Genomic DNA, 22517 nt, shown 5'->3' on the forward strand with positions numbered 1-22517 from the left:
ATTCAAGAAGAGGAGCAAGCTTAACTGGCACTAACAACCTGCGCAGTGGAGAACAAAGGGGAGTCTCTGCACATTGGGACAGGAAGTTTAAGATGTGCAACTAAAGGCCCCAGTTCAGCAATCAAACCTGCACAGGGAGTCATCATTTACCCTCACAGAAAATCCTGAGCAAGTCAATGGGAGTCCTTGCTGCCAGGCTCTTATGCATACACAGAACCCCATTGACTGCAGTGGGATTCCAAGCAGGCAGAAGGGTCCAACCATGTGGTTCTGACTGCAGTGTGAGGGCATAAATTATGTTGTGAGATTTAGCTATTGCATATAAATGCAGTGTTAAGAGATCCTTCCATAAAATAATGTGCCTAAGAGCTGGGGGAATGTGTCATTAAAACTGTTCACCAGAAAACAATGAAGATTCCCTTAGCGGAACAAAGGCTGAATCTTGTTGCTATGATATCCTGTCATACCAATTAGTTTGTCAGAACATAAGATTTTCTAAACAGTTGTGACTGTTAAATCCTTGTACAATAATTACAGTTTTTTAAATTATGCACCACTGTGCTGTTAATATGCAAACACGTCAGGTGCAATTATCTGCATGTGGTGTTTTTTTCTAAACTCTTGCCCCAGCTAGCGAAATATCACTGAAATTCTCTGCTCCGTAATCATTGTGAAGATGTTTAATTTGTTCCCATTTTAAAAAGAATGTGTTTCAATATGTTTTTAGTGTCAAATGGTTTAATGGTTGCTCTTTGGAGAGGGGTGGAACTTCTTGATTTTCAAACATATGTTTTGGAAATTTTTCTCACTAAAGTGTACATTTTACTTTCAAGGGAAAATGTTGTTTGTAGACTCTGTATTTGGTGAACTGTTTTCATGCTCACAGTTCTGCATGTTAAACAGCAGCACCATGAGAAGAATCAAATTTAATCTAACAACAAGAGGCCAGATCTTCAACTGGGGGAAATTGGCACCACTCCATTGACTTCAGTTCAGCTGATTTGTACCAGCTGAGTCTCTAGGCTTTCTTATCCAAACATGTATATTGTTAGGGACAAATCCTGCCCCTCCTGTGAGGGTACGGAGGGCACTGGGTCCTGCTGCCTCTCTGCTACATGGAAGATTTTGCGTCCCTGTGGGACACAGATCATAGCTCTACCCAGGCTTCCCTGCACATCGTTACCCAGAAGGGATTCAGAAGGGGAGTGGGACTGGTGGGTGCACCACTCAATGATCCATCACTAAGGCTAAGATTTGTCATGGATATTTTTAGTAAAAGTCATGGACAGATCACGGGCAATAAAGAAAAATTCACGGAAGCCTGTGATCTGTCCCTGACTTTTACTAAAAATATCTATGACAAAATGGATGGGACTGGGCAGCTGCGGGGTGTCTGGGAGCTCTGGGGGGCCCCACCACCTGTAGGACCTCAGAGCTCCAGGGTCCCCCTGCCCCCTCACCAGCAGCGGGGAGCATTATGGGAATCCCCCTGCCACCCCGCAGTGGGGAGCTGCCGGTGTCCCCCTGCCCCGCAGTAGCGGCTGGGGAGCTGTGGGGTTCCCCCTTCCCTGCGGCAGCAGTGGGGAGCAACAGGGGTCCCCCATCCTGTGGTGGTGGCTGGGGAGCTGCGGGGGTCCTCCTGCCCTGCAGCGGCAGCAGGGAGCTGCGGGGATCCCCCTGCCCTGCGGTGGCAGTGGGAGTCCCCTGTCCCACTGCAGCAGCCGGGAGCTGCGGGGTACCCCCTCTGCCTGCAGTGGCTGGGAGCTGCGGGGTACCTCCACTGCCCATGGCAGATGAGAGCTTGGGGGCCCGCTGCCTCAGACGGCGGGGGTACCTTACAGCTCCCTGCCGCTCCCGGGCTGAAGTCACGGGGGTCTTTGGAAGTCAGTGTCTTCCGCGACCTCCATGAGAAAACCATAGCCTTATCCATTGCTCAGTCTCCCTGTGTGAGGGAAGGTGGGCATGGTGGAGGCGACTCAAGACCCGAGGTTGCTGTAGCAAACACAGAGCAACTCTGCAGCTACTCCAAAAATTGGGTGGGAGCAAGCAGGGGGGTTATTTCCCGCCAGTCCCTTAGGAGCTCCCCAGCAGAAGTGAACTTGGAGACAGCTCATCAGGAAGGAAACTGGCAGTTTTCCAATCGAGGGATAACATTGTTCCTCTCCTTCTTCCCTCGCTGTAGTGACACCAGATCTTCCTGAGTGATAAACAAAGGTTTCTATTGCAGGAAAACTGGAGATAGACACTGCTTCAGAAAGCCTTTTTGTCAAGGATGACAAAGGACGTGTGGACTCTTTAACTACTGTACTTGGACAAGAAGTGGATCGGTTCAACAACCTGCTTGACTTGTTAAGAGTATGACACTTAATTGAATCATTTTACATTGGGTGGCAGTGTTACCGGAAGCTCTATAGCTAGATTGTACCCCTGCCCTGTGTGCTGTGGGGGTGTAAGGGCTCCCTCCCCTTCGTGGTGCAGTGCATCTAAGGGTTACCCACAATCACAACTCCTGCAGGGGCTCTTCCTGAGATGTTCCTCCCACAGCAGGTGAAGGAGCAGACAAAGCTGGCTGACTGCAAGAGGGCGAGTATTCTACACCCCTTAAAGAGGAGTAGTAAATTACTCCCTTCCTCCCTAGTGAAACTGACTAGACATGGCTGTGTATAGAGTCATAGTGTTTAAGGCCAGAAGGGACCACTAGCTCATCACGGCTGACCTCCTGCATATCACAGGCCACCAGCAACTGAAATGAGACCAAAGTATGTCAGCCCACAGGAGACTAGGCTGTTATATGCCACAGGCAGCGAAGAGGAGGGACCAAGGTTTCTGTAACGAATAATCTAGCCCTAAATAGCTGTTTCTGTTATGGTGTGGGATCACTTGTTTAAATGTTTGCAACCATTGCATACTTTTCCACTTGGTAGTTTTGCTAGGTGGATTTCATCATTAGCATCTGGAGAAATTATTTAAACTCCTTACCTAAGAAGGGCTGCACAGATTGTTATAGGTGCAAGGAATTATGCTTACTCTTGCTGTCAAAATGTTGTAGAAGAGAGTATTCTTTAAACAGTACTAATGTTGGGTGGAAAAACGTTTGACCAGAGTACAAGGAAAATAAAAGGTTCAGGCTAGTGGTTTGTGACCGTAAATCATATGAAAATCCACAATCTGATTGTGTGGGGAGGGAGGCGTACAGTGCCAAAAGTCACTGTATACATTATTTTATTCAAAATATCCTTTATTTTTGCAGTAAAACCTATCTAAAATTATTTAAAAATATCCCAGCCAATTAAAATAACCATTGTTTCCTCAGCAGCCAGAGTTCAGGAAGGTGGGTAGAGGAGAGAGATACTGTCTCTTCTTCTGCACTGCTTTCCTGTCTCTGACAGTTCTGTAAACTCAGTGATCCCAGAGAAAACACAGAATCTGAGACCCACCCACAGGGGTCGTGTGACAGGCCACTATATCAATGAGACTTCCTGTTCTCTCAATGGCCAACTCTGACTGGGACTTGAGAATGTTCATGGCTATGCAGGAGGTGATCATGATCAGGCACTTAGTTTCCCATGCAGCCCAGATTTTAACTTGGCAGTTCTCAGTATTCCGTTAAATTGATTCAAATGTTTATTATCGTGTCCACACAGCTGCATTTAAAGGCCATGAGTGTTATTTTAGATGAAGTTCATGGGATCCACAACTCCCACAACAGCCATTGCAAAAATTCAGCTTCAGTAAAGGTGTTTATGGTTTGGTACACTATAACGTTTTTTATTTTTCAGAGCTCTTTAGAAACTCTCAACAAAGCTATTGCTGGTTTTGTGGTGATGTCGGAAGAGATGGAGAAAGTATACAACAGTTTTCTTAACAACCAAGTTCCCACACTCTGGGCCAATGCAGCATACCCTTCTCTGAAGCCATTAGGAGGATGGGTAAAAGACCTTGTACTAAGGACAACCTTTGTAGATGTAAGTAAACTGCCTTATGATGAGGTAGTGTGCTAGGTCCTTGCTCAAGGACTGAATTTGGTCATGCCAGAAGCTTGAAAGGGGAGCTTGGTCCAAACCTAATGTACCCAAACTTCCCACTTAATCCTCTCCCCAGAATTTTAAAATGAAACCTGTACAACATGTAGCACTCTCGGAAATCCTGGATAAAGGGGCAAGAGTAACCCAGATCCAAATACTGGCCTTATCCATTTCTAGAGACATGGTTTCAATCTGCCTTCAGTCACAAATGCCATTGTGCTTCATAGGAAAGGCATAATGCCATCGGGGCACTGGGAGGAGTGAATTGGGGAGCTGCTCTTGCTACTCTCTTGAAAAGGAGCTACTTGCATTCCCCACAACTCAGCTATCTCAGCATTTTCCTTTGTGCCACGGTGGGTGAGATCATGCCCCATCTGGGACTGATAGCCATGCCAGTCATGGTAGGGTTTCCATTTCCCTTCCCCTTCAGTAAGGCACGTACTGATATTTATTAACGGTTCCGGATCTCCACCATAAGCTTTTCGCTGTTACTAGTACCGGCACGGACTCACTGGTACTGCAGGCATTACCAATGCCTGTAGGTTCATAGAATATCAGGGTTGGAAGGGACCTCAGGAGGTCATCTAGTCCAACCCCCTGCTCAGAGCAGGACCAATCCCCAATTTTTGCCCCAGATCCCTAAATGGCACCCTCAAGGATTGAACTCACAACCCTGGGTTTAGCAGGCCAGTGCTCAAACCACTGAGCTATCCCTCCCCCCTCACAGCCCTTAGTTTTCCCTTCCCACAACTCCTTCCACCTTCAAACATCCCATTTTCAAAGTCTCTTCAGAGGTGATCAGTGGGCCGTGAGAGGATTACATGATGGATCTTCAAAAGGTTTGGCTAGGAACTGGACAAGCATTTGAGATTGTGGTTGCTTCGCAGACCTAACCTCTGGAGTTTTTTCCTTTTGAGATGTGCCCCTCCCTGCCGTTAATACCACTTTTTCCACTTTAGTGTTCACCATGCTCCTTGTAGTGTGCCCACGCCCACTAGGATGTAGCATGCCTATTGGCCGTGTTCTGTATGGCAGCCTGGAATTCTGTAATTACCACTTTGGGAGCTTTGAGATCTGGATCCAAATGTTTTGGCTTAGGCTTATCTCTGATTCGACTGCAAAGTCAAGGGGTGTTAGGATCAGGGGTCTTGGGGCAACCTGTTATGGAGATACATTGGTCACTGTCCATTTTGCCCTAGATAAACAGATGTGGTTAACTCAGTGTTTGCAGTGTTCCCTGTATTTCTCTCTGTTTGCCACAGGGAATATCTAAGAAACAGTACAAATACTATGATACATTATTTATTTCTTAAGGCAGTTTGACAAGATTTTAATGATAACCACTGTAGGAGCCAGCTGTAGCATGCATACTTTATAAGTGTAAAGTGCTGGTAAAATGGACATGTCTGTTATATAAGATCCTTTTTCCTATACCACAATGAAGTATAAAATCAACCGTACATGACTTGAATCTTGTGGAATAGGGTTTCGATCTTGGGACCAAACTCAGCTCTCCTGTATGTGGGTGCAGTTGAAGTCAGTGAGATTGTGCCAATTTACAGCAAGTTAAATATGGCCCTTAATTTAATGAGACTATGCAGTAAAATAGGAAATGTGAAACTTCATAAATAACATCCACTAAAATGTTCTGATTTTAGTCCTGGCTCAGAAGGGGTCAGCCGAAGTCGTTCTGGATCTCTGGTTTCTTTTTTCCACAAGGATTTCTGACAGGTAAAAAAATCAATACAAGTAATGTACATGCATAAAAGCTTGTCTTTCCTGTTGCCTGCTCTACAAAACAAAATGTCCTGGGACACAAAATTGCCAGGTCCATGGTGCTCTGAAGCCCTGCATATGTTTTCCACAACTTTTGGGGCTTTCTTCTTTGCACATAGCAGAAAATGGCCTGGGTTTTGAGCAAACGGTAGCTCTTTTTGCCTGCCATCTGCTGAGCTCTAATCAGGATTGCCAGTCTTTGTAGTACACCCTCCCTAGTGAGACATGCAGAGAGTGTCCTGTTTTGCCCCATCCCACCAAAGAAGAAGAAAAATAGAATTTCCTACAGCCCAGTAACTCCCACTAAAGGCAAGTGGAGCCTTTGTATGAGAAACAGAAGCAGAAGAGTGTGCAGCCCTCTCTGGCTCTGTCCTTTCACTTTTACACCTATACAGAGAAACTGGAGGGGATGGTCTTTCCAAGCCTTAGCCCTGCAAGAAAACTATATATAGGAGGAAAGCCTTTGCTAATTCTCTCCTCGCTGAAGCAGAAACCAAAGTTTGGAGACAGCATCACTCAACCTGATTCTTTTCCTCTCCTGAAAGAGAGAGTCTCATAGCCCTGTCTCCAGCCGAATCCCAGAAAGCTGAAAGACTAGTATTTCATCGGAATACAAGTAAAGAAAGAACATGTAAATGAACACAGTTTGATTTGTTTTAGACAGACTGTATTCAAGTAGGCAGAAAAAGCATCCAAATCATTGTCACATACTATAAATAAAAGAAAAGGAGTATTTGTGGCACCTTAGAGACTAACAAATTTATTTGAGCATAAGCTTTCATGAGCTACAGCTCACTTCATCGGATGCATTCAGTGGAAAATACAGTGAGGAGATTTATATACACACAGAACATGAAAAAATGGGTGTTATCATACACACTGTAAGGAGAGTGATCACTTAAGATGAGCTATTACCAGCAGGAGAGCGGGGAGGGGGGGGGAAGAAAACCTTTTGTAGTGATAATCAAGGTGGGCCATTTCCAGCAGTTAACAAGAACGTCTGAGGAACAGTGGGGGGGGGGGGGGATAAAATATGGAGAAATAGTTTTACTTTGTGTAATGACTCATCCACTCCCAGTCTCTATTCAAGCCGGAGTTAATTATATCCAGTTTGCAAATTAATTCCAATTCAGCAGTCTCTCATTGGAGTCTGTTTTTGAAGTCTTTTTGTTGCAATATTGTGACTTTTAGGTCAGAGATCGAGTGACCAGAGAGATTGAAGTGTTCTCCGACTGGTTTATGAATGTTATAATTCTTGACATCTGATTTGTGTCCATTTATTCTTTTACGTAGAGACTGTCCAGTTTGACCAATGTACATGGCAGAGGGGCATTGCTGGCACATGATGGCATATATCACATTGGTAGATGTGCAGGTGAATGAGCCTCTGATAGTGTGGCTGATGTGATTAGGCCCTGTGATGGTGTCCCCTGAATAGACATGTGGACACAGTTGGCAACGGGCTTTGTTGTGTGGACTGGTCCAGGCTGAGGTTGATGGTGGGTTGGAAATTGTTGAAATTCCACCATGATTTCAACAATTCCACCATGATTGGCCAAACTGGACAATCACTACAGTCTCTACATAAAAGAAGAAATGGACACAAATCAGATGTCAAGAATTATAACATTCAAAAACCAGTCAGAGAACACTTCAGTCTCTCTGGTCACTCGATCTCTGACCTAAAAGTCGCAATATTGCAACAAAAAGACTTCAAAAACAGACTCCAACTAGAGACTGGGGGTTGGGGGGAGGGATAGCTCAGTGGTTTGAGCATTGGCCTGCTAAACCCAGGTTTGTGAGTTCAGTCCTTGAGGGGGCCATTTGGGATCTGGGGCAAAAATTGGGGATTGGTCCTGCTTTGAGCAGGGGGCTGGACTAGATGACCTCCCTGAGGTCCCTTCCAACTCTGATATTCTATGATTCTATGACTGCTGAATTGGAATTAATTTGCAAACTGGACACCATTACATTAGGCTTGAATAAAGACTGGGAGTGGATGTGTCATTACACAAAGTAAAACTATTACCCCATGTTTATTTCCCCCCCCCCCCCCCCACTGTTCCTCACGCGTTCTTGTCAACTGCTGGAAATGGCCCACCTTGATTATCACTACAAAAGGGTTTTTTTTAGTTTTTTCTTTCTATCCTGCTGGTAATAGCTCACCTTACCTGATCACTCTCATTACAGTGTGTATGGTAACACCCATTATTTCATGTTCTCTGTGCATATAAAATCTCCCCACTGTATTTTCCACTGCATGCATCCGATGAAGTGATCTGTAGTTCACGAAAGCTTATGCTCAAATAAATTTGTTAGTCTCTAAGGTGCCACAAATACTCCTTTTCTTTTTGTGGATACAGACTAACAGGGCTGCTACTCTGAAACCTATCTTTTGTTTAGATTTTCCAAATGAAAATTTGAAAAGTTTCAGCAAAATAAAAATATTCCTACAAAACATTTCAGTTTTGCAGAAACTGCATTTTCCACCAAATAGTGATTTTGATTGAAAATTTCCAATCATCTCTAATGGATATAAAGATGGTAGCTTTTAGCATTTTTATTCTCAGTAATAAACATGCAGGCAGCTCTGCTGCATGGGTGAAATGTCTTGTTCCCATTTACAGTAGGTCAAGTGAGCAACTGACCCCTCTCCCAATTTTATTTAAAAAATACTTTTTTTTTCAATTTGCCAGGCACTCTTCAAAATCATGCTCGTAAATATAATTTACCAATAGATGAGCTTAGTTTCAGCTATAATGTCATCCCTGTTTATCGAGATCAAGCACAAGTTACAGAAGCATTAAAAGTGTGCCAATTTGGACAAGAATTACCTATGGATATGCAGGTATTTTGGATGTTTATTATCAATACCAAAGTAAAAATAAAAATCCTTCCTATCATCTCTTTTGAGCAAAAATTGACATTGACTCTGCATAATCTAAGATTAATACTATTGTTCAATAACACATAGAGCTTTGAATGTCAGGACTTTATGTTGTGTTTTCCTTGTGTTTTGTCACAAAAAATTTCATCCAAAATTTGAAAATTAGATAATTTTCAGGCAGCTGTAGTGGTAGAGGTTTCTATGTACTGTGACAAAGCTCTGTCCTTGCCTCCGTGGGTCCCGCGTTTCCTGGCAGATTTCGCTAGCCTCAGAGGCTCACTGTGACCCTCCATGTAACCCTTCTCTCTCTAGAGACAAGGGTCACAGTCTACTGAGCCATTTTCATCATAAGTCAGCGAGGGAGGTGAGGAGAAGTTATCCTTCCTTGCACAGTCTCTGTTGTCTCCCAGTCTCAGTGATTAATCAGGGGGCAAAGTGGGGGGAGCCCGGGCCCACCCTCTACTCCAGGCTCCAGCCCAGGGACCCTAATAGTATCAGCTACTGTAGCTGACCTTTTAGAAACATGACATGTACAATTCCCTGGGCTACTTCCCCCACAGCCGCCCTCACTTCCTCAAGCTCCACTTCACCCTTACCTCAGGGCCTCCTTCCTTGTGCCTGATATGGTGTGTACTACTCAGCCTCTCCAACAGCGCAACTTCCTCCCACAGCTCCTGACATGCACACCCACCTGGCTAACTGGGAGGCTTTTAACTCATTTCAGCCAGCCCCTGATTGGCTTCAGGTGTCCCAATCAACCTAGCATTCTCCCTGCCTTCTGGAAAGTTCTTAATTGGCCCCAGGTGTCTTAATTGACCTGGAGCAGCTGCCATTTCACTTATCCTGGTACCAGGGATTTGTTGAGCCTGGAGCTAATATATCTATCTCCCACTACTTTTCTATAGCCATCTGGCCTTGCCCCGTCACAGTACGTGTTCCGTCCTGTTCCCCCAGGAATCTAGAACTTCTTGTGGTGATGTGAACATGTCGTCCAACTTTGATCATTCCGTTCATTTTTTTTGTTCATAAATTTGGAGATTTTGCTTTCTTGTCATCTGCTGTTTATTTCAGTTACCCTCTCCAGAAGATGGTGTATTGGTACATGGGATGTTCATGGATGCCAGTCGTTGGGATGATGAAGAGATGGTTATAGAAGATGCCTTACCTAGACAAATGAATCCAATGTTGCCAGTGGTGCATTTTGAGCCTCATCGAAATTATGAACCAAATCCCTCTTTGTATCAGTCACCACTTTATAAAACTGGAGCCAGAGCTGGGACACTCTCTACCACAGGTAACTGTTTCTTTAAAATGATAGTTCTTATCAAAATCAGACATCTGACCTTTTAAATGGAAGTCATGAGCATAAGTCATTCAAAAGGAATTTTTCCTAAGTTTGCAATAAGAGCTCAAATTTGGCCTGTGGCCTCTTTGTCAAAACAATTCCACCTTTCTCTGTATGTTATTTATTTGCTGTGTAATAATCTAAGAAGACTGAGAAGAAAGAGAGAGACAGGTTCTGCGGGAATGGCTGAGAGCAATTGAGGCTTTCCTGGCTCCGAGGGAACGCTCTCAGGTTAAGCCTTAGAGAAAGACAAGCAAGCATGTAGACTGTTGATTGTTTTCATCTCTGTTGTCTCTGAAATGCTTTTGTTCTAAATAAATAATACTTAGCTTTTTGATAAAGCTATTGCAATATGGAGTTATTAATGCAATAGTATAACTCTGCAAAAAATAACTCTCCAAATACAAGTAGATTTTATTAGCTCCACACTGCTAAGTTTCAGCTTCAGATGTGAGATTCAGAAGCTGACTAGTCAGCTAAAAGAACTTAGTAATATCAGGAGATACAGAGGTCACATGAAATAAGCGTGCCCTCTGGAAACCACAACCACTGACAATTCCTTTTCCCTGCACATGCAGCTCTTTCACAGTTTCCCCTTAGAGACATTGCCTGATTTTCCTTCTTAGTGTTTGTATCTTCCATGTACAGTGTGATTTTATTTCTATTGTCTTTGTTTAGACAGTGTTGTTCTCAACACGTTTTCCTTCTTGCAGAGAGAATGTCCAGCCTCTTTTATAAAATGACAGTTAGCAAGGCCTTCATTCACTTCTTACTTGTAATGGAAAATGTGCAGGAGCAGAATGCTGGGAATCTGCTCCAAGCAATCAGGTGCCTCTGTTCACAACAGCAATAAAGGGAGGGGCGATGAGGCACCATGAAAACTTGACTTCTAATTGTTTGCTCAGACGTTGTCAAGGTGCTAGAGATGCTAAAGTGACTGTGTGCCATGATGCTAATGAGATTTTGCATATGTCATGATGATCATGGTTGTGTCAGTGCAGAAGTATGTCATTGAGCTGATGTTGATTAAGCTAATGATGCTGAAGCTTAATGTCTTTTCATTAAAAAGATGTGGTTAAGTGTTTTTGAATCTACTGCCTTCATTCACATGCCAGAGATGCAGAAGCACAGTAGTACATGGATGGCACTGATGAATTTCACAGTCTTAACCAAAGGTGTCAAGATCACTTGAACAGTGCATGAGCATATTTGTAATAAAGCCTGTCTTCAAAAGGTGGCAAACCAGGAGCAGCTAAAGTCAGTGAAGTTACAGCTGCGTATGTGAGATCCAAAGTATCCTGTGTTCCGTTCAAGAGCAGAGACAGCCTGCTTCCTTGACAGATGCCTTCCTATTAACTTGAAGTCAGGGATTCTTTTGTATGTTTCCTGCTCTCCCTCTTGTTCCTTATGTAATCAGCAAGGTAAACAGGAGAGAGCCCATTTTTTTCTAGTAGCTCCTGACTGGGCTTGTTGCTTATGGGGCTTTCCTGAGGAGGTCATTGGAACCTCTGTTTCCAGACCTCTTAACCCAGATTCATGGTCAGATTTAATCAAAACCAGACATCTCCTCTTAGGTCTAGACACTGAATGTTCCACAAAGACTGAAAAGGTCCTTCTACAGACTCACTAGATGTCACCAAAAAGGATATGTCTCAGAATGGAAGAGAGAGATTATTTGGGCTTCAAGCAAAACCTTTTATTGCCTTTTTTTACTTTGACTCTATATTTTGAACTGTCTCTTTCCCATATCAAGAAATCAGGACTAGTCCTGGACTTGATCAGAGTGCTTCTGGTAGCTATGTATACATACTGTCCTCGGTCTGAGCTAGCCTAATTTTCTTTTTGCGAATGCAGACTAACACAGCTGCTACTCTGAAACCTAATATGAGAAGGTTTCTTCAGTTCATGAACTTCCACTACTTACTATTTTACTTTACAATGGTCACTCTTAAAAATTGAGAGTTTCCTTAGCTACCTAAATAAAATTGTCTTAGTATTTTCAAAAAAATCCCTAGGTATTCGCAATAGCAAATATAGCAATTTCTATAAATACATAACCATATCTATTTGTGAAAGGCAGAACGGTCGCATTTTGAATAGAGACTACTGAAGTCCTGATAAAATGAATGGAGTAAATTCCTCCAAATGTATGTTGATATTGCAATTAAGATAACAAAAATAATACTTAAAACCCCAGCAATCCATCGGGCCATGTTGAGGTTGTTGTTGTTTTGATGAAATCTTTATATTTGAGAAAACAAATGGGACAGATTCTGATATGCTTACATTGAATAGTACCTTGCCTGAAATCAATGGGATCACTTGTGGAGTAGGTGCTACTCAGCGTAAGGATATCAGAATCTGGCCCAGTGTACTTGCTTATTACGTGGATAGAGTAAGATTTCTGATGCCCTTGACTATTCATTTATTTGTTTTTAAGAGCTTAGGTTTTGTAAATGTTGTTATAGGTAAGTACCCTGATGTCATTTAGCAATTTTGAAAGTAATCTGTTTGCTTGTGAAATTATGTAATACTTTACCTGATAGTATTTGACGCTGACAGTGATGCTGCCCACTGATATGTGATGAGAGATGTATTGTAATGCAATAGGCACGGGATGTTGTAGCAATCTTGGTTCTAAATGTGCTGGTTGTGGAGGTTAAATTCTCCACCATAATGTTGTGTTGACATACTGATTTGCATTGCTTAGGTAAATGGTAAGTTTTTCTCTTTGCTTTTTTAACTAGGTCATTCTACCAATTTTGTGGTAACAGTCTTATTACCCTCCAAAAGACCAAGTGACTACTGGATATCGAAAGGATCGGCCTTGCTCTGCCAGCTGAATGAGTAAGCAGGGTGCAATTACATTCCAGCAGGAGTATGTGTAAATCACATTCACGATGTATACCAGCAGAATGGTTTTAGCATTATCACAATCCTAGACTCCTGACAGTATAATAATACGGACTACTAACTTATAATTTACTTTTTCATTTGTATTAGATTTTATAAAATAAAATGTTGCCCAATATTCATTTTCCATTGTTATTTTTAGGCTAGTTCTTATCCTCTTACTGCTCCTAAGATTTATGCACCAGTGCTCCAGTTAAAAATACTCTTCCACAGTATCTGCATGTTTCATGTAAAGAAACATGCTTTGCATTGGGATGCTAAGTTACTATGACTGCTGTGCTTTACTTTCAGCTTTTATGCCTTGTTTTCTGTCTCTGGAGATTGCTTATGATGACAAAAGGCTTTAAGCAAAAATATTAAGAGTCCTTGAGTGACTGATTCTAAAGGTCATTCACTGTCCTGCCTGCTATATTTTAGCCATAAAAGCTGCAGAAAGAAATGGGTATCTAACTATTTTAGAAATACTCCGTCTCCATCACTGAAGCAACTGGGTAACTCTCAAGAAGTAAAAGAATCCATTACGATTATAAACTATAAGCCTTTCAACTTAGTCTCAGTAGCAGGGCCCACTGGTCACTAACTCCAAGCCCCGTTCCACTTTATTTCTGCAAATTAGCCAAAGACTTGTACAAGACAAACAGCTCTTGCACTGTGGCCTGCAGCTCACCAAGCTCAAGCTCCAAAGGAGCTGTAGCAAAGGGCACTGAGAACCTCATGCTGCTGGCTCAGGAATGTTCAGAAAATTCAGCTCTGGAGCGTACGATGGAACAGTAGAATCTCTCAGAGCTTTATATAGTATAGGTCGTGATCAACACCTTGAACTACACCTAGAAGTGCAACTAGTCCAGATCATGGAGCACTGCTGATATAGCAGATAGAAGATCTTCTTACACAAGTCAAACCACTGTCATCAGCACTAGCAGCCACTTCTGGGTGCTTCTCCAGCATAGTCCCAGGTGGAGCACATGGCTATAATGATCTAGCCTTGAGGGTACAAAGGTATGGAACAGTGTGTATCCTAGGGGAGAGGTAACCTTCCTAGCCAATCATAGATGTTAAAAGGCACTACATACTATAGTCACATGCAAATCCAGGGGAGCAAAGAGTCCCTGTGACCCAAAAACTATGGGTGAGGTTGAATATACACCTGCAGCGAAAGGTTCACTAATGACTCCAAGCTGTTCTTTTAGATATTTCAGTTTTATGTCCATTTATCTAGGAGGAACTTAAGCCAGTTTAGTCCCATCCGCTTGCCTGCCTCTTTCAATACTAGGAGCTCAGACACCATAATATATGGGATAACAATGATAAGATATAGATCTGAGTGTCATCCTCACATTTATGGTACTGCAGGGAAAAACTTCTTGTTGCCCTATCAGCGATACATAGGCACACAGGAGGAGAGGTGACAACTTTGTCATACCTCACATATAAAGGCCTGCACAGAGGATGAGTGAATGCTCTCTGCCACCATTTAGGACCTCTCAAAGAATAAGGAGGGAATCCACAAAAGGCCTTCCTGTTAACTCCTGCAAGATTTAAAAGGTACTCAGCAAAGGTTTGTGGTCAGATCAGCATGGACCCTTTACGCATGTCCATTCTCAAAAGCAAACCATCAGCAATAGCTAGTGTGACATTACACTCCATATTCTTTATGAAAATATGCTTATGATATGGATATGACATAATTGAGATGTACTTTATGCAAGATGGCTCATGTAAGATATCATTGGAAAGGTTATGATTTACTGAATGTGATTATCCAATTTGTATGCCTGTATCATTTCTATATCTGAAGTTAGGAATATTGACCATGTATCTGTATTTCAAATGGGTTACTTTGGGTGTCACCTACAACTAACCCTTCAGGTACAACCATGAGAAAGCCAGACAGTGCTGATGGCCCATTAGCTAAGACAATGGACTGTAAAAGAGCTTAGTCTTCCTGTGGATGCTCAAGACAGCTTACAAGCAATGGCTCCCACAGCCATGCAAGAGATATGGGTCCAAGTCACCTGGTACTGGATATCCTTCTTCCCCTTTTGGAATGCCAGACAAAGGGTTCCCGCCTTACACAAGAGCTATATAAGGCAGGGGAGTGACATCATCATGATTCTCCTCTGCCTCCCCACCCAAAGAGACACTGAAAAACACCTGGAAGCAAGAACTGAACTGGGGGGAGAAGGGTTGAGCCCAAGCTGGAAGGGCATCTAGCTTGTGAGTAATAATATCTGAGGTCTCAAGCTGCAGACCAGTGTAGGTGCCTTTCAAGACTTTCTGCAATCTGCCTTTAACAATATCTAGCATGAGAAATTACTATTTGTAACCAACTTCTTTAGTGAAACAAGCTTAGTTTGCGTATTTTGTTTTATTTGCTTAGTAATCTGCTTTGTTCTGTTTGCTCTCTCTTTAACCACTTAAAATTCACCTTTTATAGTTAATAAACATATGTCTCATTTACAATATAATCCTATTTGTACAATTCGTAGTTGGGGATGGTGAAGAGGCTGTCCATACGTTTCTTCACACTGAGGGAGGAGGCAGATTTCATAATGTACCTTTGGATCTGCACTCCAAGGGAGGAGGACACATGAGTGCTGGGGCAAGTCCCTTAAGCTGAGTTTTCCCAGAGCTGATTTCAGTGTCTGTGTCATTCTGCAGTTGGGTGTGGCCCTGCCTGTGTGTGTGCCGGCGGAGGATTAATAGCCTGGCTCAGAGACAGGTGAAAAGAGTGACCAAGATGGCAGAACAGTTGGGCTCAGTGGTATCACAGCACATCAGGTGGCATCTTAAAGGGGGGCAACCCGTGACAGATAGTAATACCTTTCTCTACTAAAAACATGCCCAAAAGCAGCCCACTAGAGATCAAGGACACTGAAATATACAGAAACCACTGGAACTGCTTCAGCTTTACTTTACCAGTTATCTTCTCCAAAAACAATTGGTTATATACTGAATGGGAATAAGTAAAGCTTTAAGGTCAAAAGATGGCAAGCAGCCTTTGGCAAGCAGCCTCACCACTACCTGTTTGATTGGAAGTATTTGAAGTTCTTCTTCAGTAATGGGCCCAAGATCTCCCTATTGCTGTCCAGCAGCAATTATGGGAAAGGTCTGGCTCACCATTGTGGGAAACAACTCTTGTCAACTCCCCTAAAACCTCTTTTGAGAAAAACAGGTTAGAAATCAGTCAGAGAAGGCAATGTGTTATCATTGATCAAATACCCAAGAATGTGCTAGGTTCCTCGCAGACATACAAAGAGTTTGTAACACCAGAGAGTAGAAGTTTTACTCATGTTGTGAAGACCACATCTTCTGGTAAACATTTTAGGGATGGGGCCCCCTGTCAGCCCAGATGGCCAGTTATAATCTGCTGGCAGATTAAAATCACACCAGAAGAGATGGGCAAGTATTCTGATGAGGGGTTCATTTTACAGTGGACAGAAGACACCTATGATAAGGAGGCTTTTTTACCATCATCTTCCAACTGAGTGACATAAGAGTTATTGTTTATTGATATTTAAGCATTACAGTAGTTAGCAGCAGCAACATGGTTACAAGTAAAGACAAAAGTCTTCCATGTTAAACTTTAGCTAAACAAAAATAAGTTGTCTTTAATCAACATAATTCCTTTAACAAGACCACATTGGCCAAGTTTGAAAGTGGACCACACCAACAGAGCCCAACAAAGAAGACTAGACCGTGACATCTAACGTCGAAATCCTGGCCCCATTGAAGTCACTGGCAAAACTCCCATTGACTTTGATGGGGCCAGGAATCCTCCCAAAAAATTTAGGGTTAGCAGGTATTAGATTGGCAGTTGTGATTCAAGATGTATTCAAATTAAGCACATGGACGACAGTAGCAACACAACAGTGTCATTGAGAATCTGTACAGTTCTCTGAATGCTGACTGAGTTTTCTGTTCCCTTTCAACAACCAACATTTCCTCCATTTAAAAAAAAATTTCTGTAAAGTTTTAGCAAAAATACATTCTGTTAACATCTTGATTGGAAAAATGTTTCAGATAATCACAGCAATAGTACAAGCGAACACCAGTTCGCTATTTGTTTAGCTAAATGCAGCATAAACAGTGCAGAGTGATACGTTGTCAAACATGAGAAATGTATGTCACAGCCATACTAATCGAAGATACTGGAAGATAAAGATATTGAAAATGACAATATACTACAAGAACATGTTAGTCAGAATGACTTATCAATCTGGCTTTTACTTATTAAACAATAGCTAGCTGTTCACTAATGGTTTCTTAGTAGTACACGTACACTAGTGCTTACTTGTAACAAAGATTTGAATTCTTGCCTACCACTTGTCACAGATCATAACATCATTACAGACACAATCTAAGAAATAAACAACAGGGTCCAGTATTTATATTATTCAGTCATTACAATCACTAACACTGGAGATAATCAGCTCTCAAAACTAATTTCAGCTCCTTCATCTTCTATGTAAGATTTAAATTACGTTATTTAGCAAAGTTAATGGCGACATTTTTTATTTTGAAATGACATTTTTCGTACTGAGTGCTCCTCTTTGAGAGCCTTATGCAAAATCCTTTGAAACAGCTTCTATAAAATTTGGAGCAGACATCAGTATTGTAAACGTACAGATGATTGCAAAGAGTGAAAATGCAACCAGGCATAATCGGTCTATGACAGCTGCTGCAAACTTCCACTCACTGCAAACTTCTTCACCCTCATCTTGTTTTCTAAAGCGCATTGCAATGAACTGAACTTCTTCCAGGATTTTGACAATCACTGGGATAGTATCCATTAAAGCTTTCTTTTGAACTAGCTCAATATCTTCCGTAGAGGCACAAGTGACCTTTCCACACTTACCACCTGAGTCACTGTTTTGTGGGCAGCATGGGTTTTCCATGGCATGGTAGCTATAGATAACGTTCCCGTTGCTAGATTGGTATCCAGGTAACACGTTCATTTCAACGCTACTGATGCTTGAACGGTGCTTGGGATAGTTGTATTTGCAAGAGAGGGGCCTTATGTTCTCTCCAGGCTTTTTCATCCTTAAAAACCAAGCACACCAATTCAGCAGGAAAACACGGACCTGAAAAACAGGAGGAAGTGATCAAAATATTTTAGAGACCTTTATCTTACTTTCACTGACTGAACGGTGCACTTAGAAATCTTTGCAGGATCTGTATTTCACAAAGTGATTTTGCCATCTATATAAATCTCCATTTGGACAGCCGTAAACTATTGTAAGGGAAAACTGTTTCATTATCACAAATTTATATTGGCTTGTGATGGGGTGTACCAGGCCCTTTGAGGACGTCCGGAAGGCCCTGTGGTCCTACCACACGCCGCTTTGTGAGAAAGAACCCTGAGAGAACAGGGCAGAGACTATTACAGACTCTCCAGGCAAGGAGGCCTGGAAGAGACCCTGCTTAAACGGGAACAGGCTGAGGACCCCAGAAACTGACTGGACAGAGTGGGAAGCAGCCCAGGGAATGCAACAATAGATGCTAGTGATGGAAGCGGCAGTTGGCTGCTAGTCGTAGGGTCCCTGGGTTGAGACCCGGACTGGTGGGCAGGCCTGGGTCCCCCCACTGGTCACAGACAGAGTGGCCAAGGAGGCAAAACGTTTTGTTTGGAAACCAAGAAGGGGGGTGCTTAAACAAGCCCGGAGACAGGACTGAGAACCTCAAGGAGGGGCCAACTGTTTGTTTGACTGTGTTACTCCGGTAGGGGGTTGTTTTCCGTCCATTTCACATACAGACAGTGTGTGACTCAGCTGCAGGGCTGAGGCACTGAAAACCCATCTGAAAAGAGAAACTACCAGCAGAAAGCACCGCAAAAGCAGAGAGTGTAGGCCCATTCCCAGCCAGCAGGAAGTGCTTGTGGGAGGTGAGTAGCCACACTTTTACACAGCTCTATTTAGTGAAAAACAGAAACAGGAAAATGGACTCTTCTTCTGTTTCAGGCTCTGCCATGTAACCGCTCCATGTCTTTGTTTGCCCATCTGTAAAATGGGAATAAGGCTACCACACAAGCTGGGTGTAAGGCTTATTTCTAAGGGGATCAGTTGTAAGGTAGAACTTTACTCCACACATGGTCCCAATGCATTATTGGGTAGCTGAATCATGTGGTGACAGCTAGCATTACATTAAAAGAGCCTTGTGGTGGGGTATTTACCCCACACTGACACTAAAGGGGCTAACTAGAGCTAGGGAGCTCAGTTAATTCACCTGGCTGCAGCTGGAGGGTGGCCAGTCCTAATTAAAGATGAATCCCAGCTGTGGGGAGGAGCTGAGTGGTTTGTATCTGAGTGGTTTGTAGTGGGAGAAGAAGGCTGAGTGGAAAGGAGCTGCAGCGAGGGAAGAACTCAGCAGCAACTCTCCTGGTGGTAGAGGCAAAGAGACAGCAGAGCAGCAGGAGCTGTCAGAGAAGTTTGTGATGTGGCTGGGCAGAGCTAGGGAACCCTGCAGAGTAGAAGACTCATGTGGGTCCCTGAGATAATGAGGGAAGAACCAGCTCAAGAGACTGAACCAGAGAGCAGGAGTAGGGTGGTTGGGAACAGTGCAGGGAGCTCTGACGTGAGGGACATGGAGGGATGTGAACACAGACCAGGGCAGGAATCCGACCTCCAGTGAGAAGCCCTGGGCAGTGTTGCTCATTACAAGAACGCAGGAAGGCACTAAGGAGAAAGACTATGGTAGGAAGGAGGCAGCTAGGTGGAGCATACCTTATAGAAGGGTGTGAGGATCACTAGGCCCAGAGTCATGAGCCGGAGATCTGACGAGGGCTTGGAATTATTATTTGGACTCTGTTATCCCAAAAGCAGTGGGAATAAATTGTGGCCGGGCTGGAAAGTCATGTTGTGAGAAGAGGCTGACCACCGTGAGACCAGAATGACCGTCGGCAAGGAGTGCAAGACAGAGCTGCTACCCTGCGCCTGGCCAGGAGGGGGCACCCCAGAGGCGAGTGTATCCTTCTACAGGCCATTTTTCAGTTGCTTGTTACTTTCTCAGACTTCCCCTTTCAAAGTGAAATTTTCCCAAGCCAGGTCTCTTCCCACATATGACTTTTTTAGGGTAGTTTGAGCAAAAAGTTCAGTCAGTTTTGAGACCACAAGAAGAGAAGAAAATGTACTTTTCACATTACAAAGCAATTCTTGCGCCCTTTTGTTTGTAAGCATTCCAGGGTCTCCATTAAGAGGAGAAAGCTGATGGCAGTCCCTTTCCACAGATTTCATGACTGGGTTATACCTGAAAGATTTGAGGTGATTGTTCTGATGCTGTTGTAGCAGGATTATGAGTCAGAGTGCTGAGAGTTTGTTTTCTAAGGGTAGTTTTTCCACTATTGTTTAAATTTCAATAAACTTAACTGAAAGTCATTTTCAATCCATTGCGAGGAGCTCAGCAAAACTGCAGAGCAGGCCTTTTAAAAAATGGTCAATCAATTCAGTGGTTCAGAGGGAATGGCTCAAAACACACCTGTTGTTTTCTCATTCTTTGGTGTGTAAACTCCTCCTCTGGTCTAGCCTGCCTCTGGAAGCCTATTGGACAAATGCTTCTTGTCAAGGCTATTGTGTGAGGTAATTGCATGAGAGTGCATCCTGCTTTTCCTTCTCTAGTTGACGTTTAGAGCTCTTCTCTGAACTCCTGGCAGGCTGGGATTCTGTGTGTTTGTATAGATTGCTGGGAACGGAGAAGAGCAACAACAACAGGAAACTAAATTAACTTATGTATTTGTCAAATAGAGTGCGTGTGTGTGTGTGTGTGTGTGTGTGTGTTCAAGAATGAACTGACCTTTGCAGGTAACCTGTGAGCCACTCTTAAAAGATAAGAGCCTATTTGCATTTTTTATTATAGCTGCAGACAACCAGTCCTCAAATGACAGATAAATGCAACTTAACTCACAGCCCTACCTGAATTTACACAATTCTCAGGATACGAGTTACAATCGCATGAAATAGAAGTGTCAGAAGTCAGCAGTGATGTAAGTTTCCCCCTTTGTTTTATTTAAATAAGAGGAAAAGCTTATAAAGTTTATGGGTTTCTTGATCTGACTGCTCCCCTCCCATGAAGCTGATGAATGGTAACCATGGACCCCAGCCCTGGAAACACCTACACACACGTCATCTGGTAGAACTCAGTGGGGTTACTCACACATCTCAGAGCATGTGTAACTTGGGGCTCATCCATTTAGACATTTCTGCAAAGAAACCCCTTAGAGTTGTGTTATCGTCTCCACTGCTATCACTTTCAAACTGTTGCTAAGCCATTTGCCCAGTGAAAGGACTTTTGGACTGCATCGGTTGTTAGCCTTCCAGCTAATAATTGGAGGCTTTAAAGTTGCCAATATTTACATTGACACTGATTTTACTAGGAACTGCTGAGTGATCAGCATGTCTGAAATTCAGGCACTTATTTAGCTGCCTGAATCATAGAATATCAGGGTTGGAAGGGACCTCAGGAGGTCATCTAGTCCAACCCCCTGCTCAAAGCAGGACCAATCCCCAACTAAATCATCCCAGCCAGGGCTTTGTCAAGCCTGACCTTAAAAACTTCTAAGGAAGGAGATTCTACCACCTCCCTAGGTAACGCATTTCAGTGTTTCACCACCCTCCTAGTGAAAAAGTTTTTCCTAATATCCAACCTAAACTTCCCCCACTGCAACTTGAGACCATTACTCCTTGTCCTGTCCTCTTCTACCACTGAGAATAGTCTAGAACCATCCTCTTTGGAACCACCTCTCAGGTAGTTGAAAGCAGCTATCAAATCCCCCCTCATTCTTCTCTTCTGCAGACTAAACAATCCCAGTTCCCTCAGCCTCTCCTCATAAGTCATGTGTTCCAGACCCCTAATAATTTTTATTGCCCTTCGCTGGACTCTCTCCAATTTATCCACATACTTCTTGTAGTGTGGGGCCCAAAACTGGACACAGTACTCCAGATGAGGCCTCACCAATGTCGAATAGAGGGGAACGATCACGTCCCTCCATCTGCTGGCTATGCCCCTAATTATACATCCCAAAATGCCACTGACCTTCTTGGCAACAAGGGCACACTGTTGACTCATATCCAGCTTCTCGTCCACTGTCACCCCTAGGTCCTTTTCCGCAGAACTGCTGCCTAGCCATTTGGTCCCTAGTCTGTAGCGGTGCATTGGGTTCTTCCGTCCTAAGTGCAGGATTCTGCACTTATCCTTGTTGAACCTCATCAGATTTCTTTTGGCCCAATCCTCCAATTTGTCTAGGTCCCTCTGTATCCTATCCCTGCCCTCCAGCGTATCTACCACTCCTCCTAGTTTAGTATCATCCGCAAATTTGCTGAGAGTGCAATCCACACCATCCTCCAGATCATTTATGAAGGTATTGAACAAAACCGGCCCCAGGACCGACCCTTGGGGCACTCCACTTGATACCGGCTGCCAACTAGACATGGAGCCATTGATCACTACCCGTTGAGCCCGACAATCTAGCCAACTTTCTACCCACCTTATAGTGCATTCATCCAGCCCATACTTCTTTAACTTGCTGACAAGAATACTGTGGGAGACCGTGTCAAAAGCTTTGCTAAAGTCAAGAAAC

The 22517-nt window shown here is 43.3% G+C and overlaps 2 protein-coding genes across 4 annotated transcripts in view; one reads left to right on the top strand and one right to left on the bottom strand.

Moving 5' to 3' along the window:
- Positions 1–15304, top strand: part of DNAH6 (dynein axonemal heavy chain 6) — a 187537-nt gene extending 172233 nt beyond the window's left edge. Inside the window, exons 72-77 of the mRNA XM_043547288.1 lie at positions 2228–2355; positions 3780–3965; positions 5684–5756; positions 8498–8649; positions 9760–9982; positions 12781–15304. Of these exons, the coding sequence (XP_043403223.1) occupies positions 2228–2355; positions 3780–3965; positions 5684–5756; positions 8498–8649; positions 9760–9982; positions 12781–12884 (866 nt within the window). The 3' untranslated portion in view covers positions 12885–15304. The remainder of the gene's footprint in view (positions 1–2227; positions 2356–3779; positions 3966–5683; positions 5757–8497; positions 8650–9759; positions 9983–12780) is intronic.
- Positions 1–22517, bottom strand: part of LOC102942875 (neuronal acetylcholine receptor subunit alpha-7) — a 144316-nt gene that overhangs the window by 2583 nt on the left and 119216 nt on the right. For 2 of the 3 annotated variants that reach the window (XM_007052706.4, XM_043547287.1), the window contains one exon: positions 16439–18030. In XM_007052706.4, coding sequence (XP_007052768.2) covers positions 17509–18030 — 522 coding nt within the window. In that variant the 3' untranslated portion in view covers positions 16439–17508. Of the gene's footprint in view, positions 1–16438; positions 18031–22517 lie in introns of those variants that run through there. The other variant, XM_043547285.1, reaches the window with a different exon arrangement.

Source organism: Chelonia mydas, chromosome 5, assembly GCF_015237465.2.
Source record: "Chelonia mydas isolate rCheMyd1 chromosome 5, rCheMyd1.pri.v2, whole genome shotgun sequence".
Taxonomy (NCBI): domain Eukaryota; kingdom Metazoa; phylum Chordata; order Testudines; family Cheloniidae; genus Chelonia; species Chelonia mydas.